We start from the raw sequence: 18632 nt of genomic DNA, 5'->3' as shown, positions 1-18632 counted from the left end.
AACTGCATCTGATGATGGTAATATTTGTCATTCCAGTCTGGTTCCTGCACATTATTGCTATGTGTGACGGGGGCTTTAAAGTGACTTTACAGTGCACCCGGATAGCATTCACAGCGCTTCATTTTCTCCACATTTTCTTATGCTACAGCCTTATGACAAAATGGAGTAAATTAATGTTTTCCCCCCTCAAAATTCTACTCACAACATCTGTCAATGATAAAATGAAAAAAGGTTTTTTGAAAAATTGGAAATTTATTAAAAATAAAAACTAAGAAAACACATGTACATAAGTATTTACACCCTTTGCTCAATACTTTGTTGATGCAACTTTGGCAGCAATTACAGGCACACGTCTTATTGAACATGATGCCACAAGCTTGGTGCACCTATCTTTGGGTAGTTTCACCCATTTACAGTATCTTTGCAGCACCTCTCAAGCTCCATCAGGTTGGATGGATAGCGTCAGTGCACAGCCATTTTCAGATCTCTCCAGAGATGTTTGTCGGATTCGGGTCTGGGCTCAAGGACATTCACAAAGTTGTTCTGAAGCCACTCCTTTGATATCTTGGCTGTGTGCTTAGGGTCATCGTCCTGCTGAAAGATGAACTGTTACCCCAGTCTGAGGTCAAGAGAACTCTGGAGAAGGTTTTCATCCAAGATGTCTCTGTACATTGCTGTATTCATCTTTCCCTCAATCCTGACTAGTCTCCCAGTTCCTGCTGCTGAAAAACATCCCCACATCATGATCGTGTCACCACCATGGTTCATTGTAGGGATTGTAGCGAGTCTTTCGGGTGCCTTTTGCCAAACTCCAGGTGGGCTGCTATGTGCCTTTTACTAAGGAGTGGCATAAATCTGGCCACTCTACCATACAGGCCTGATTGGTGGATTGCTGCAGATATAGCTGTCCTTCTGGAAGGTTCTCCTCGCTCCACAGAGGAATGCTGGAGCTGTGACAGAGTGGCCATCTGGTTCTTGGTCACCTCCCTGACAAAGGTCCTTCTCCCCTGATCCCTCGGTGTGGACTGACATCCAGCTCTTGGAAGAGTCCTAGTGGATCCAAGCTTCTTTCATTTACAGATGATGGAGGCCATACTGCTCACTGGGGCCTTCAAAACAGCAGAAATGTTTCTGTACCCTTCCCCAGATTTGTGCCTTGAGACAATCCTGTGTCAGAGGTCTACAGACAATTCCTTTGACTTCATGTTTGCTTTATGCGCTGACATGCACCGTCAACTGTGGGACCTTATACATAGACAGGTGTGTGTCTTTCCAAATAATGTCCAATCAACTGAATTTTCCCCAGGTGGACTCTAATTAAGCTGTAGAAACATCTCAAGGATGATCAGCGGAAACATGATGCACCTGAGCTCAATTTTAAGTTTCATGGTAAAGGGTGTGAATACTTGTCCTTACGTGAATACTTACGTAATTTCTTAGCTTTATTATTTTAAATTTGAAAAAATAAATAAAAAAATAAATTCACATTGTCATTAAGGGGTATTGTGTGTAGAACATTGAGGAAAAAAAGAATTTCATCCATTTTGGTATAATGTTGTAACATAACAAAATGTGGAAAAGGTGAAGTGCTGTGAATACTTTCCAGATGCACTGTAAGTGGGTATGATGAATCAGTTACATTTAAAACACTGAACTCATGACTGTTGCAGTAATTTCATAACGGTCAATTTATGTGAAACCAAAAATTACATTTGAATATGGTTCTGCCTGAAAATTTAAGTCACTCTTCCTTGCCCTAAGGCCCACACTGCTCTGATTTTTAATTTAATTTCATTCATTTTCATGGTGGAGTCAGAAATCATTCTCTTTTCTCATCTTTAAAAAGGAGGCATGAAATTTCATCTACATTTTGACAGAAGGCACATGGAAAACTTGTTCTGTTTTCTTGTGTTAAAATGGTTCTCTGGTCCACTCCACCAAGAAATTGTGCCTGATTGCATAACAGACAAAAGTTACACTGTGCACAGTTTCTCCAGTCACAGTCACAGAGACCTATAAATCCTTTTGCATTATCATGAGCATCTTGGTGGCTTCTCTCACTTGTTTAGTTTTTGCGAGGACACACAGTTCATGACACCTGCTGAATCCATGCAGATTTAAAACACAGTATCACAGTTTACATTTCATTATGACTGATGTAAATGAGGTTCAAGACATCAAAAATTTGGAAATGTTCACGTGTCCATCAAGACTTGCTGCAAAAACACTGCCTGTAAAATTGTCTATTTCTATCACGACACAAACAGATATTTGTATCATGATACAAATTAATGTGTTTGTTTGTCTATATGTGGCCCTGTGAAAGACTGGCATCCTGTCCATGGTGAACCTTGCCTCATGCCCTATGACTGCTGGGATAGGCTCCAGCCCCCCACGACCCTTAATTGGAGTAAGCGGATGAAGAGGAGTGAGGCACACTTGATTGTTTTGTATCATCTCTATTGCGGTGTACAGAGGCAAGTAACAACAAAAAAACAAACAAACTTGTGCCCCTGCCCAATAATTATGATCTGACTGTGTGTAGGTATAAAATGTACACAATGCAAAGATCAATAAAACCCATAGTTGCAGAGCAAACAGTTTTTGCTAGTTCATCTCGTACTTGACCCCGTATGCCAAAATTATGAGTCCAATGAGAACACCAATGGTGCCATCCAGAAACCAGACGTCAGGGTGGTGCTTAAACACCTCGGCACTGATCAGGATGGAAAATCCCATTATGGCTCCAACAAGAGAATTAAACCCTGAAACACACAAACAAAATAATGCATGTCAATATGAGGGGACCATAAAACCATGAAAGTACAAACATTCATTGTTATTAACATTCATTGGGAAACACTTTTCCGACAGTCTCTCTTCATTGCCTCTACTGGTGGTTGGCTCTCACTGCGGTATTGTATCACTTCCTGTTCCGGAGCACAGCTGTGTTTTGCTCTATCTGTTAGCTGTTTAATCTGCGTAGTTAGATTGACCTAGATAACTAGATATCGATTTGTTTCACAGTGTAATCTTCACGTGCCTTAACTAAAGCACTCCCTCTGCTGAATCACCTCTAAATTATTTACACATTATTCACTTTGTGTGTTTTTAGGAATCCGCTAGCTTAGCACAGCTACTAGCTCTTAGCCGGTTTAGCATGGCGGCTTGTCCTGTCTCTCCCGCACTTTTCTGCTCTAGGTGTGAAATGTTTAGTTATTCCTCGGCCTCCTTTAGCAGTAATGGTACTTGTAATAAGTGTAGCTTATTCGTAGCTTTGGAGGCCAGGCTGGGCGAATTGGAGATTCGGCTCCGCACCTTGGAAAATCCTACAGCTAGCCAGGCCCCTGTAGTTGGTGCGGACCAAGGTAGCTTAGCCGCCGTTAGCTGTCCCCCAGCAGATCCCGAGCAGCCGGGAAAGCAGGCTGGCTGGGTGACTGTGAGGAGGAAGCGTAGTCCAAAACAGAAGCCCCCTGTACACCACCAACCCGTTCACATCTCTAACCGTTTTTCCCCACTCGGCGACACACCTGCCGAGGAACAAATGCTGGTTATTGGCGACTCTGTTTTGAGAAATGTGAAGTTAGCGACATCAGCAACCATAGTCATTTGTCTTCCGGGGGCCAGAGCAGGCGACATTGAAGGAAATTTGAAACTGCTGGCTAAGGCTAAGCGTAAATTTCGTAAGATTGTAATTCATGTCGGCAGTAATGACACCCAGTTACGCCAATCGGAGGTCACTAAAATTAACATTGAATCGGTATGTAACTTTGCAAAAACAATGTCGGACTCTTTAGTTTTCTCTGGGCCCCTCCCCAATTGGACCGGGAGTGACATGTTTAGCCGCATGTTCTGCTTGAATTGCTGGCTGTCTGAGTGATGTACAAAAAATGAGGTGGGCTTCATAGATAATTGGCAAAGCTTCTGGGTAAAACCTGCTCTTGTTAGGAAAGTCGGCATCCATCCCACTTTGGATGGAGCAGCTCTCATTTCTAGAAATCTGGCCAATTTTATTAAACCCTCCAAACCGTGACTATCCAGGGTTGGGACCATTAAGCAGAGTTGTAGTCTTACACACCTCTCTGCAGCTTCTCTCACCCTGCCATCCCCCCAATACCCCATCCCCGTAGAGACGGTGCCTGCTCCCAGACCACCAACAACCAGTAAAAATCTATTTAAGCATAAAAATTCAAAAAGAAAAAATAATATAGCACCTTCAACTGCACCACAGACTAAACAGTTAAATGTGGCTTATTAAACATTAGTCTTCTCTCTTCTAAGTCCCTGTTAGTAAATGATATAATAATTGATCAACATATTGATTTATTCTGCCTTACAGAAACCTGGTTACAGCAGGATGAATATGTTAGTTTAATGTAGTCAACACCCCCGAGTCACACTAACTATCAGAATGCTCGTAGCACGGGCCGAGGGGGAGGATTAGCAGCAATCTTCCACTCCAGCTTATTAATTAATCAAAAACCCAGACAGAGCTTTAATTCATTTGAAAGATTGACTCTTAGTCTTGTCCATCCAAATTGGAAGTCCCAAAAAACAGTTTTATTTGTTGTTATCTATTGTCCACCTGGTCGTTACTGTGAGTTTCTCTGTGAATTTTCATACCTTTTGTCTGACATAGTGCTTAGCTCAGATAAGATAATTACAGTGGGTGATTTTAACATCCACATAGATGCTGAGAATGACAGCCTCAACACTGCATTTAATCTAATATTAGACTCAATTGGCTTCGCTCAAAATGTAAATGAGTCAACCCACCACTTTAACCATACATTAGATCTTGTTCTGACTTATGGTATGGAAATTGAAGACTTAACAGTATTCCCTGAAAACCCCCATTCTGTGTGATCATTTCTTAATAACATTTACATTTACTTTAATGGACTACCCAGCAGTGGGGAATAAATTTCTTTACAGTAGAAGTCTTTCAGAAAGTTCTGTAACTAAGTTTAAGGATATGATTCCTTCTTTGTTATGTTCTCCAATGCCATATACCAACACAGTGCAGAGTAGCTAACTAAACTCTGTGAGTGAGATAGATTATCTCGTCAATAGTTTTACATCCTCATTGAGCACAACTTTGGATGCTGTAGCTCAAGAGAGCCTTAAATCAGAAGTGCCTGACTCCGTGGTATAACTCACAAACTCACAGCTTAAAGCAGATAACCCGTAAGTTGGAGAGGAAATGGCATCTCACTAATTTAGAAGATCTTCACTTAGCCTGGAAAAAGAGTCTGTTGCTCTATAAAAAAAGCCCTCCGTAAAGCTAGGACATCTTACTACTCATCACTAACTGAAGAAAATAAGAACAACCCCAGGTTTCTTTTCAGCACTGTAGCCAGGCTGACAAAGAGTCAGAGCTCTATTAAGCTGAGTATTCCTTTAACTTTAACTAGTAATGACTTCATGACTTTCTTTTTCTAATAAAATTTTAACTATTAGAGAAAAAATTACTCATAAACATCCCAAAGACATATCGTTATCTTTGGCTGCTTTCAGTAATGCTGGTATTTGGTTAGACTCTTTCTCTATGATTGTTCTGTCTGAGTTATTTTCATTACTTACGTCCTCCAAACCATCAACATGTCTATTAGACCCCATTCCTACCTGGCTGCTCAAGGAAGCCCTACCATTAATTAATGCTTCGATCTTAAATATGATCAATCTATCTTTATTAGTTGGCTATGTACCACAGGCTTTTCAGGTGGCAGTAATTAAACCATTACTTAAAAAGCCATCACTTGACCCAGCTATCTTAGCTAATTATAGGCCAATCTCCAACCTTCTTTTTCTCTCAAAAATTCCTGAAAGGGTAGTTGTAAAACAGCTAACTGATCATCTGCAGAGGAATGGTCTATTTGAAGAGTTTCAGTCAGGTTTTAGAATTCATCATAGTACAGAAACAGCATTAGTGAAGGTTACAAATGTTCTTCTTAGGGCCTCAGACAGTGGACTCATCTCTGTGCTTGTCCTGTTAGACCCCAGTGCTGCTTTTGATACTGTTGACCATAAAATTTTATTACAGAGATTAGAGCATGCCATAGGTATTAAAGGCACTGCGCTGCGGTGGTTTGAATCATATTTATCTAATAGATTACAATTTGTTCATGTAAATGGGGAGTCTTCTTCACAGACTAAGGTTAATTATGGAGTTCCACAAGGTTCTGTGCTAGGACCAATTTTATTCACTTTATACATGCTTCCCTTAGGCAGTATTATTAGAAAGCATTGCTTAAATTTTCATTGTTATGCAGATGATACCCAGCTTTATCTATCCATGAAGCCAGAGGACACACAGATAAAACTGAAGTTATTGTACTTGGCCCCATATGAGCGCATATTTCACCCATATTGGCCTCTCTTCATTGGCTTCCTGTTAATTCGAGAATAGAATTTAAAATTCTTCTTCTTACTTATAAGGTTTTGAATAATCAGGTCCCATCTTATCTTAGGGACCTCATAGTACCATATCACCCCAATAGAGCGCTTCGCTCTCAGACTGCAGGCTTACTTGTAGTTCCTAGGGTTTTTAAGAGTAGAATGGGAGGCAGAGCATTCAGCTTTCAGGCTCCTCTCCTGTGGAGCCAGCTCCCAATTCGGATCAGGGAGACAGACACCCTCTCTACTTTTAAGATTAAGCTTAAAACTTTCCTTTTTGCTAAAGCTTATAGTTAGGGCTGGATCAGGTGACCCTGAACCATCCCTTAGTTATGCTGCTATAGACTTAGACTGCTGGGGGTTTCCCATGATGCACTGAGTGTTTCTTTCTCTTTTTGCTCTGTATGCACCACGCTGCATTTAATCATTAGTGATTGATCTCTGCTCTCTTCCACAGCATGTCTTTTTCCTGATTCTCTCACCTCAGCCCCAACCAGTCCCAGCAGAAGACTGCCCCTCCCTGAGCCTGGTTCTGCTGGAGGTTTCTTCCTTTTAAAAGGGAGTTTTTCCTTCCCATTGTCGCCAAGTGCTTGCTCACAGGGGGTCGTTTTGACCGTTGGGGTTTTTCTGTAATTATTGTATGGCTTGTGCCTTACAATATAAAGCGCCTTGGAGCAACTGTTTGTTGTGATTTGCGCTATATAAATAAAATTGATTTGATTTGATCTGATTTGGCGCTATATAAAAATTAAAATTAAATTAAATTAGCCGAATAAATATTAGTCATATGAATATAGATAAAAGTTTACACAATTCAACATAGGAATTGGAAGTAAATATATATATATGGTGAGCACAGGCCACGTTTCAATAACTTGTGTGTGTGTGTGTGTGTATATATATATATATATATATATATATATATATATATACACATACGAGCTCTGTTAGAAAAGTATCCGACCTTTTTATTTTTTCAAAAACCTGATGTATTTGAATCACGTGTGCTTGCATGAGCCAACCTTGAACCTTCGTGCGCATGCGTGAACTTTTTCCTGTCAGTTGCGTCATTTGCTTGTAAGCAGCCTTTGTATGGGGATGGGTGTATTCTCTCGTCGTTTTTTCTTTGCAAGGAAATGGCGGAACGACTGGAGCAGCGCAACTGCATCAAATTTTGCCAGAAACTGGGCAACAGCCAGGTGGAAATCATTTGGTTTATTCAGACGGCTTTCGGTGACAATCCTATGGGCGTCACACAGATTAAGGAGTGGTACAATCGGTTTAAAGACGGCCACACAACGGTGGAGAGCGAGCCATGCTCCGGGCAGCCATCAACATGCTGAAACGACCAGATAATTTCCAAAGTGAACGCTGTGGTGATGTGGGACCGTCGTGTGACTATCCGAGAAATTGCGGAAGAGGTGGACATGAGCACTTTTTCGGCACATTCCAGTGTGACAGAAGATTTTGCCACGAATAGAGTTGCAGCGAAATTCATCAGCACAAAGCTGATGGCGGCACAAGAGCACCTCCGTGATGAAGTGTCACAGGACATGTTGTGACATGCTCACCTCATCCACAATTTCTCGGATAGTCACACGACTGAAAAGCCACTGAAAGCTGTCTGAATCTTCCGAATGGTGGAAGAGCTGGGCATGTCTGTGTCCCAGAGCCACACCACCCGGGCCATAGCCCCCAAAGGGAGGAGCGAGCAGCAGCGGGGATGGGGGCAAACGAGCCACTGCAACTGAATCCAAAGCACAGGCAGGGACCACCGAGCCATATGAGGGTGGGGCGCGGTCCCCAGACAAGAGGCGAGACCCAATCCCCCGGGCCAGGAAGCACACGAGGCTCCCCCAACACCCAAGACTCCCCCAGCGCAGCAAGCAGGACCCACCCAAACAGGACAGAAGGACCTTAGTCAGGGAGGTGACCAAGAACCCGATGGTCACTTTGTCAGAGCTCCAGCATTCCTCTGTGGAGAGAGGAGAACCTTTCAGAAGGATAACCATCTCTGCAACAATCCACCAATCAGGCTTGTATGGTAAAGTGGCCAGACGGAAGCCACTCCTTAGTAAAAGGCATATGGCAGCCTGCCTGGAGTTTGCCAAAAGGCACCTGAAGGACTCTCGGACCATGAGAAACAAAATTCTCTGGTCCGATGAGATGAAGATTGAAGTCTTTGGCGTGAATGCCAGACGTCATGTTTGGAATAAACCAGGTACTATCCGTACAATGAAGCATGGTGGTGGCAGCATCATGCTGTGGGGCTGTTTTTCAGCGGCAGGAACTGGGAGACTAGTCAGGATTGAGGGAAAGATGAATGCAGCAATGTACAGACATCCTGGATGAAAACCTGCTCCAGAGTGCTCTTGACATCAGACTGAGGTGACAGTTCATCTTTCAGAACAACTACCCTAAGCCAGTGTTCTCAAACCGATTCCAGAAAAGACCAAGAAGGTGTATGTTTTCTTTGCAACCACCCACTTTGAGCAGATGGAGTCAGTTAATCAGTAAAATCACCTGCACCCTCTTGGCCCTTTCTGGAATCAGTTTCAGACCTCTGCCCTAAGCACACAGCCAAGATGTCAAAGGAGTTGCTTCAGGACAACTCTGTGAATGTTCTTGAGTGGCCCAGAAAAATGGCTGTGCACCGACGCTCCCCATCCAACTTAATGGAGCTTGAGTGGTGCTGCAAAGAGGAATGGACAAAAAAGCACAAAGATAGGTGCATCAAGCTTGTGGCATCATATTCAAGAAGACTTGAAGCTGTAGTTGCTGCCACTACATCAATAAAGTATTGAGCGAAGGGTGTCTATACTTATGTACGTGTGATTTCATAGTTTTATTTTTAATAATGATTTAAAAAATTTCACAAACGTTTTTTCATGTTGTCATTATGGCGTGTTGTGAGTAGACATTTGAGGGGAAAAAATGAATTTACTCCATTTTGGAATAAGGCTGTAATATAAGAAAATGTGGAACAAGTGAAGTCCTGTGAACACTTTGCAGATGTACTGTATATTCAGGAGAAAGTTGCAGTAAATTTGGATTTATATTTATGTGCGTGCACCCTACCATCAGTGATGAGTGCTCTGCTCGTCAGCACTCTGCCCAGCATGAATTTGAGCACAGCCAGCACAGTGCATGTGAGTCCGCTCACTATAGATACACTGAAGAGGAAGTCATCCTGTAAAAAAACAAAACATATAATAACCACATGGGGCTTGATGAAATGAGATAAATACAAGAAAACAGTAAAGTAGGAATAGTCACTGGAAACCAGAAAGAAAAAGACAAAATGTTCTGCTTAAACTTTAATAATATGCAGGTTTGACTTCATGCATCAACCCAAAGTCACAGTGCTGAAGCCCTGAGTATTATGTGGGTGTGGTTTTTTTCGCCTCATGCCTCACTGAGACTCAGCAAAAACCATGACTGGACCCGAGAGGATCTCACCATCAGTTTTAATTGGGCCGATGGGGGGCAAACAGAGAAAATAGGAGAGAGACAGACAAGAAGAGGAGAGGAAAAGATGAAGAAGTGGGCCAATGGTACGTGCACAATGTGAGAGAAAGTCTCCTTTTAACTTCTCTTCACTTTAATTTTACATCACTTCCTATGAGCATGTTATCAAAGCTCACATTTCAACCGTTGAGCCATAAATATGTTTGTATCTCACTTGTTTTTGTTTGTTTCTTTGTTTTGCTTGTTTTGTGGATTTTTAGGTCCATGCATTGCTTCTGGGGAATTTATGGGGGGTGGGTGTGGGAGGGGTCCACAACATAGTCAAGGGTGAAAAGGGTGAAAAAAAAAACTATGTCTCACAGCAAGATGGTTATGCGATCGCTTCCCACCTGGGGCCTTTCTGTGTAGAGTTTGCATGTTCTCCACGTTTATGTGAGTTCGCTCCAGGTGATCCGCTGTCGTGAACCAAACAGTCCCCTCTAAAAATTGGTCCGCCCTGCCTTCACTGCGCATGCGTCTGAGACTGACTCTCTGAGTCTCACTCTCTACACCCAAAGCATTCAGGGAATAATGTGATTATTAACCATCAGATGACAAAGTAAAACCTCTTAAATCATTCTAAAGTCAGTTGTAAGCAGAAGTGAGGCTGTTTTTAAGCAGAAACGAGGCGATAATCAGTAGCTACTGACGCTCCGTCAGTCTCAGATGTGCTGTTGTGGCACTCTGATTGGTCCGCCGTCTTTTATTATGAAAAATTGATACAATAACATGCTTTTGGAGGGCGGTATGCATTTTCTGAGGCCCTCCGTTCATCCCCAGTCGCCCAAAATGACCGCTATTCGCCCGAGTTAGACGACTGCATGATAACAGCATGTTATTTGCATTATTATCACTTTAGTAACGCGTACATTAAAAGTTGGTTCACTTTAACTTTTGTTGTGTCGGCTGGCGCGCGCTGCTCTCCGAATTGCGCTGTTCATTGTCATACTATCCATAAGAAAATCATCCGGAATATCCATATTGGGACCAGCACACACACTTCTCGCCTTTTTATGTTTTCTTCTGCGGACAGTTCTTGGGCTGCGCTATGACATCATTTGTTTACGCACAGCGGGCGGGTATAGCCAGATAGCGTCGACATAAATCTACGATACCGGCCGAGCAACACCTCGGTAAAGTGATAATAATGCTGAATGTATCTGCAAATGAATGTTGTACAAAAGCTTCAGATATCTGTTGCTGAGAAAGATGATGACTGGAGTGCAGTTTTAAACAGAAACGACATGATAATCAGTGAATCACTGCAGATGCTCAGAAATGACAAATGCGCAGTGAGGGTGGGGTGGACTGATTTTTAAGGTGCACCGTTCGATCGGCAACACCGGCTTCCTCCCACCTCCAAAGACATGCATGTTAAGTGAATTAGAAAATTAAAATTGTCCGTAGGTGTGCATGTGTTTGTCTGCCTATATGTGACCCTGTGATAGACTGGCACCCTGTCCAGGGTGTACCCCACTTTATTAATTTTCAAACTTGTTCACAAGCAGATTCTCTAATATTTATTTTCTCCATCACTTCAATACTGCTTCTTCACATACAGACAGAAATGATCAGGCAGACTAAATGTAGTGGTAACTGTATTGTCGTACCATGGCGCCTTCTTAGCTGGTGGATCTTGGCCAGCACTTTGCAGCCCAGTCTCACGCTTTTATTTCCTGCCCCTATCATGAAATGAGTCACATTTTCAGGATTTTTTTTTTTAATTTTACTATTCCGAACTTTACCCTTTCCCCTAACCATAACCCCCACATACCCCTGCATTCAGTGCTCCTGTCACGAAAATATGGCGCTTTTCATGATGGTCACACACACACACACACACACACACACACACACACACACACACACACACACACACACACACACACGAAGTGCTGTGAGATACAGTTCTGCCCACTCTTTATCATTGTAATTTAAGCTGTTTCTGTTTTTGATTGTTGGTCAGATGAAAAGTAGTTTCAGTAGATCAATAGATTCTGGGAAATGAAGGGTACATTCTGACATTTGTTCAACTAAATGATTACCAGACGCTTGGTAAAGAAGGCACATCAAAGGCTCCACTTTCTGAGAATCCTCAGAAATAGCATAACCAGAGATTGCTTGTGTGTTTTCTACCATGGACAGCATCCTCACATACTGCTTCTGTACGTACGTGGTTTGCCAGCTGCACAGGGCAAACAGAAAAGAGCTCCAGAGGGTTACCAAATTGGCAGAGAAGATCATTGTGCGCCCTCTCCGCATACTGGGGGACCTTCATGGCTCTTACTGTCTCAGAAGAGCCAATACCATCCTAAAGGACTCATGCCACCCTGGCCACTCCCTTTCTGGAGCTACTGCCATGAGGCAGATGGTACAGGGCCATTAAAGTGAGTATAAATAGATTGAAAAACAGTTTCTACCCAACTGTTGTTAGAGCTATGAATGCCACTGACCCAAATAGCCAGGTCACTTGCCACATTGAGTACAATGTTTGTTTATGTATAATATCCATTGCCACTGAAATATCCACAGTTTTGTACATATTTTTCACTTTTCTTATATGTAATCTCTTTTTTGCTACTACATACTTAGATTTTGTTTCTTTTGCCTTCTGAACACATTTTTCATTCTGTTAAATATCATGTTTATTTTTCTTTTCTTCTCCAGACCTTTTAAGTCTGTGTGTGGTTTACTTTGGTTTATATTTGCACTGAAAAGCTTGCACCTTACCTTTCATTATACACATTACAATGACGATAAAGAATCTGTACATCTATTAGTCATTAACAAAAATGATATTTACCTTAGAACAGACTGAACCATTTATGCCACATCCAAGACTTGGCATTGGTTCATCTCACTATGCCAGACAAAATGATCCAGAGTCCACATCTGGACCCTGATAAACACCCAAATTCATGCAGATTCTTCCTCTTGATTATTCTACCAAGATTGGACTGGCTGAAAACTTGAGTAATCCTGATAACAGGTAAGTGCTGAAACATAACCTCCTTGTGGAGGTGATAAGAATAGTATCTTCAGCATCTTTCAGTCTTATACTGTCCTGTTGCTTTTGTCCTGATTGTGTTGCATTGTTTGCTTCCATGTTGCCTTCATGATTTTGATTTGAAGATCTGGTGTTGCCACATTGTGTGTGTGTGTGTGTGTGTGTGTGTGTGTTGTTCTCTCCCTCCTCCACAACAGATTGGAGAAGCCAATCTCAGTTCTCTGTTTTTAATCAGCCACTAGACACAGACTACTTGCTATGAGAGCAGCCACCCCGGACGTGACAGGAATTAGGATTTCTGATTTTCTGTTCCCTTAGGTCCACTCTGTGTGATTTTTCAGCAGACTCGTGCATGATAGGAAAATGTAACATCAGCGTGTATCAGCAGCTGCTACTGTTCTGTTAATACAGTAGTGTTCAGAATAATAGTAGTGCTATGTGTCTAAAAAGATTAATCCAGGTTTCGAGTATATTTCTTATTGTTACATGGGAAACAAGGTACCAGTAGATTCAGTAGATTCTCACAAATCCAACAAGACCAAACATTCATGATATGCACACTCTTAAGGCTATGAAATTGGGCTATTAGTAAAAAAAAGTAGAAAAGGGGGTGTTCACAATAATAGTAGTGTGGCTTTCAGTCAGTGAGTTCGTCAATTTTGTGGAACAAGCAGGTGTGAATCAGGTGTCCCCTATGTAAGGATGAAGCCAGCACCTGTGTTATGTGTCGACGCGGGTTGAGGAGTGGACCTGCATCTGACGGAACCCAGCGCCAAAATAACCAGAAAGCGGTTCCAATAACAAAACAGTTTATTTTCCCCCTTCTGTGCAATACAAAGTGTACAAACGTAAAATGCGTCGGTCTGGCGGAGTGAAGGACGGCACGCTCTCCAGCGCCCAAAAGGATCGAAGCCCGGCGCTTCTGGACCCACGTTCACCGCCAAACACCCCCCAGGTGGACACGACAAACCGACTCTGCGAAGGATAGAAAAGGTGAGGTAAGTCAGCAGCTATAACTAATATCCTTCAAAGCCACACACTATCAGCAACACATTCAGGTCTGAATTTAAGCTTTATGTAAATGAGCAGCTTCTCACAACAGGTGGAGGATCATCAGTCCGCACGCCACGGCAGTGAGAAGCGAGCTGCACAATTCTCATCAAAGTTCAAATATACTGCGTAACAAAATACCACATTACTATTAACATTTATTCAGACAATCAATCACCTCTGATGTGTGCTGACAGCATGTGTCCCTCACCCATCCTCCTTCACAGGCACGATGTGTCAAACCCAGGCGCGGTCCTCAGCGTCTCACAAACGAACATCACAAGGTCGAGTTCCCGGCAATTCTGCTTGAATCATACATGGCTTAAATGCAGAATGCCATCTCATTATCTGCTTCAGCTGAAAGTCTTTAAGGTTGCACGTGAGCACCATCCACAGGTGCTGCACATCACGTTGATGAGGGTGAAGGACTCTTCTGCCAGCACCTTCTCCACAGACAATAAATCAGTTTGCATACCACCTGGAGAGCAAAGAAAAGAAAAGAACACCAAAATGTCCAGCCAAACCCCCCCAACACACAACAACCTGTTGAACATGCTTTTCTCTTTGAAAGCCTTAGGAAAATGGGACGTTCAAGACATTGTTCAGAAGAACAGCGTAGTTTGATTGAAAAGTTGATTGGAGAGGGGAAACCTTATACGCAGGTGCAAAAAATTATAGTCTGTTCATCTACAATGATCTCCAATGCTTTAAAAAGGACAAAAAAAAACAAAAACAAAACAGAGATGCGTGGAAGAAAACAGAAAACAACCATCAAAATGGATAGAAGAATAACCAGAATGATGGTAAAGGCTCACCCACTCATCAGCTCCAGGATGATCAAAGACAGTCTGGAGTTACCTGCAAGTGCTGAGACAGTTAGAAGACGCCTGTGTGAAACTAATTTATTTGCAAGAATCCCCCGCAAAGTCCCTCTGTTAAATAAAAGACGTGCAGAACAGGTTACAATTTGCCAAAGAACACATCAACTGGCCTAAAGAGAAATGGAGGAATATTTTGTGGACTGATGAGAGTAAAATTGTTCCTTTTGGGTCCAAGGGCCGCAGACAGTTTGTGAGACAACCCCCAAACTCTGAATTCAAGCCACAGTTCACAGTGAAGACAGTGAAACATGATATGGGCATGTTTCTCCTACTATGGTGTTGGGCCTATATATTGCATACCAGGTATCATGGATCAGTTTGGATATGTCAAAATACTTGAAGAGGTCATGTTGCCTTATGCTGAAGAGGGCATGCCCTTGAAAGACAATGACCCCAAGCACACTAGTAAACGAGCAAAATCTTGGTTCCAGACCAACAAAATTAATGTTTTGGAGTGGCCTGCCCAATCCCCGGACCTAAATCCAATTGAGAACTTGTGGGGTGACATCAAAAAAGCTGTTTCTGAAGCATAACCAAGAAATATGAATGAACTGTGGAATGTTATTAAAGAATCTTGGAGTGGAATAACAGCTGAAAGGTGCCACAAGTTGTTTGACTCCATGCCTTGCAGATGTGAAGAAATCATGAAAAACTGTGGTTATACAACTAAATTTAGTGATTCACAGGATTGCTAAAAAAGCAGTTTGAACATAATAGTTTGGAGTTTGTAGCGTCAACAGCAGATGCTACTATTATTGTGAACGCCCACTTTTCTACTTTTTTTACTAATAGCCCAATTTCATAGCCTTAAGAGTGTGCATATCACGAATGATTGGTCTTGTTGGATTTGTGAGAATCTACTGAATCTACTGGTACCTTGTTTCCCAGGTAACAATAAGAAATATACTCAAAACCTGGATTAATCTTTTTAGTCACATAGCACTACTATTATTCTGAACACTACTGTAAGTGTGAACAGGAAAATCTTCAAAAGGAAGGAAACAAAGAACCAAGTGTGCAGGACAATATCAGATGCCCGCATTTTCTCCATGATGCCTCACAGCATGCTTTAAACAATCCGTTCACCTTCACTTCTTCAATTTTGTGTGCAGACACACACATATCAAGCACACAAAGGTAACATCCGATTGGTGTGTGTCAAAGAAAACAAAGCAAACCTGTTTATGCCAAAAAGAACTTTACAAGAAAAAAAAAATTAACTATAAACATGTGAAAGTGTAAGTATATTGTGTGGAAACAGTAAAGACAAGCATGCAGAGAAAATTTTTAATGAGCAATAAATTATCTGAACTCACTTATGTAAAATTAGCCATATATTTGAAATTGGTGAGAAATTTTATCTTGATGACCTTTGACCATGAATTTACCATTCCTTACCAAAGTCCAATGACAGGCATCAGAGGAGTACTACATACAATCCATGTCCTCTGTATACAACATGATATAAATGTACAAGTAAATATATATGCATGTTTTTGAGTATGTATGATTTCATCATATGACTTCTATTATGGCTTCTTCCTTTTATGGATGATGGAGGCCAGTGTGCTCACTGGGACTTTCAAAGCAGCAGAAGTGTTTCTGTACCCTTCCCCAGATTCCTGTCTTTGAGGTCTACAGACAATTCCTATGACTTCGTGTTTGGTTTGTGCTCTGACATGCACTGTCAACTGTGGGACCTTACATGTAGACAGGTGTGTGTCTTTCCAAATCATGTCCAATCAACTGAATTTACCCCAGGTGGACTCCAGTTAAGCTGTGGAAACATCTCAAGGATGATCAGTGGAAACATGATGCACCTGAGCTCAATTTTAAGTTTCATGGTAAAGGGAGTGAATACGTATGCTTACATTAAAGACTTACATAATTTCTTAGCTTTCTTATTTTATTTTATTTATTATTATTTTATTTTTATAAATGTGTAAAAATGTCAATAAAAAACTTTTTTCACATTGTCATTATGGGGTATTGTGTGTAGAAAGGGAAAAAAAAATGAATTTCATCCATTTGAGAATAAGGCTGTAACATAAAATGTGGAAAACGTGAAGTGCTAGATAGAAAGATAAAATAATTGTTGCAGGGAGAGATGATCAAACTAAACAAGTAAGTGTAAAAGTGAACCAACAGGACAAAAAGAAGGGGACAGATGTATTCATCTTTGTCACAAAGATTCAGAGAGATTTTCTTCCACAATCAAGCTGTAGTTATGCTTATCAGACTGCTGTATCATGTCCCCAAAACAAATAACCCATCATAGTCTCCAGCACTTTGCACTAGAATGAGAGCAGGTTTACTTGGATCACATTTAAAGGAACTGACAATTAATTAGCTGTGGACTGGATGCCAAGAATCCACCACTGCACTCCAATTGTCTTGTTTTTCAAATGCTTGGAGAGATACTATAGACTAGTCTGTGAAGCCATTTAAGAAATGCAGTAAAAAATGAGCTTCAGAGGTGGTAGAGTCTTAGATTTAAAAAAAAAAAAGATTGTGAAAGGAAGGTAGAGAAAGAACAAGACAGTACATGGAGGAGACAGACTGTGGTAGTAGGCTTTTGCTGGTATCAGGACTCTCCACTGAGACATAACACCCACAGTTTTTTTTTTTTAAACATAATGGCACTGGCGCATCAAACACAAGTTTGCAGAATAGCTCCAAACCTCAGAGATTCTCCTCTTGGCTCCCGTCTCTGGCATTTATTTTTTCCTTTTGGTTTATGGTCATCTGGTTTCAAGATTGTGCAGTCCATCTGTTGATGCGTCTTGCTCACATACTCAGAAACAGAATAACTAACAAATTGGATGCATTCCTTCTAATTTGTACTTCCTTATTTTGTGTATCAGGTTAATTATCAAAGAATTAGTATTGGTGCTTTTGTAAAATAACATGGCAAACCATCGAACACAGCCAGCCAACTGCAGGAAAGTTGTTCACTCACATGACAACTTTGTACAAATCACACATACACTTTCCATCTCTCCAATCTGTTAAATGATCCTCCTACTTTTTGCTCATCGTGTGATAAATGGAATGGGCTTCTATAGCACTTTTCCATCTGAAGCTCAAAGCACTTTACAGTGATGCCACACATTTACCCATTCATACACACACTGATGTGGAGCACTTTAAGGATTAAAACCCTCACTCAAGGGGCCTTAGTGATTTTTCACTCTGACAGGGATTTGACCTGCAAGTCCTTCAGTCTCAAGTCCGCTGCTTTAACCTCTAGACCACCCACTGTGCATCTCTATACCCTGCAACTAGCACAAATATTAATGACAGGATTTGTGGTAGCTGCAGGCAAGGCACTGCTATGTCCCTCGTGGCGAGAAAGATTTTCTGTTACAATTTGGTACCAGAGGGAGACAAAATGAACCTCACAATGCAGGTAATTCAGACATGAGAGGTAAGTTCAAAAACAACAGGTGTTTATTCTCCAAATGGTGATCAATTCCACAAAAACAATAATCGGGAAAGTTCCAACAAAAATACATTCTTAACTCACTTAGGGTGAGGGATTCCGAAGCATGAACTGGAGTGGTGAGGGATCAAACCAAAAGTCAGTCTTAAACCCTACCATGGCTGTGGCAAAAAGCTGAAGCCAGGAACAAAGGTAAGGACAAGAAGTCAAAACTCATATACTCACAACAGGAACAGCACACATGGAAAGACCAGGAGACGACATAAACACACCAAACACACCATGTAATGGACCAACAATGGAAGGACAAATAGAGGACGTATGAATACAAAGACTAAATGGCCCACAG

General features: G+C 41.6%; 1 protein-coding gene across 1 annotated transcript in view; it reads right to left on the bottom strand.

The window, feature by feature from the left end:
* tmem163a (transmembrane protein 163a) overlaps nt 1-18632 on the bottom strand; it is a 229535-nt gene that overhangs the window by 3235 nt on the left and 207668 nt on the right. Inside the window, exons 6-7 of the mRNA XM_034186187.1 lie at nt 9475-9586; nt 2624-2765 (exon numbers count right to left, since the gene is read on the bottom strand). Of these exons, the coding sequence (XP_034042078.1) occupies nt 2624-2765; nt 9475-9586 (254 nt within the window). The remainder of the gene's footprint in view (nt 1-2623; nt 2766-9474; nt 9587-18632) is intronic.

The sequence above is a fragment of the Thalassophryne amazonica genome, chromosome 14 (assembly GCF_902500255.1).
Source record: "Thalassophryne amazonica chromosome 14, fThaAma1.1, whole genome shotgun sequence".
NCBI classification, from domain to species: Eukaryota; Metazoa; Chordata; class Actinopteri; order Batrachoidiformes; family Batrachoididae; genus Thalassophryne; species Thalassophryne amazonica.
Note: the sequence above shows the minus strand (reverse complement) of the source record. Positions and strands in the feature narration are given on the sequence as shown.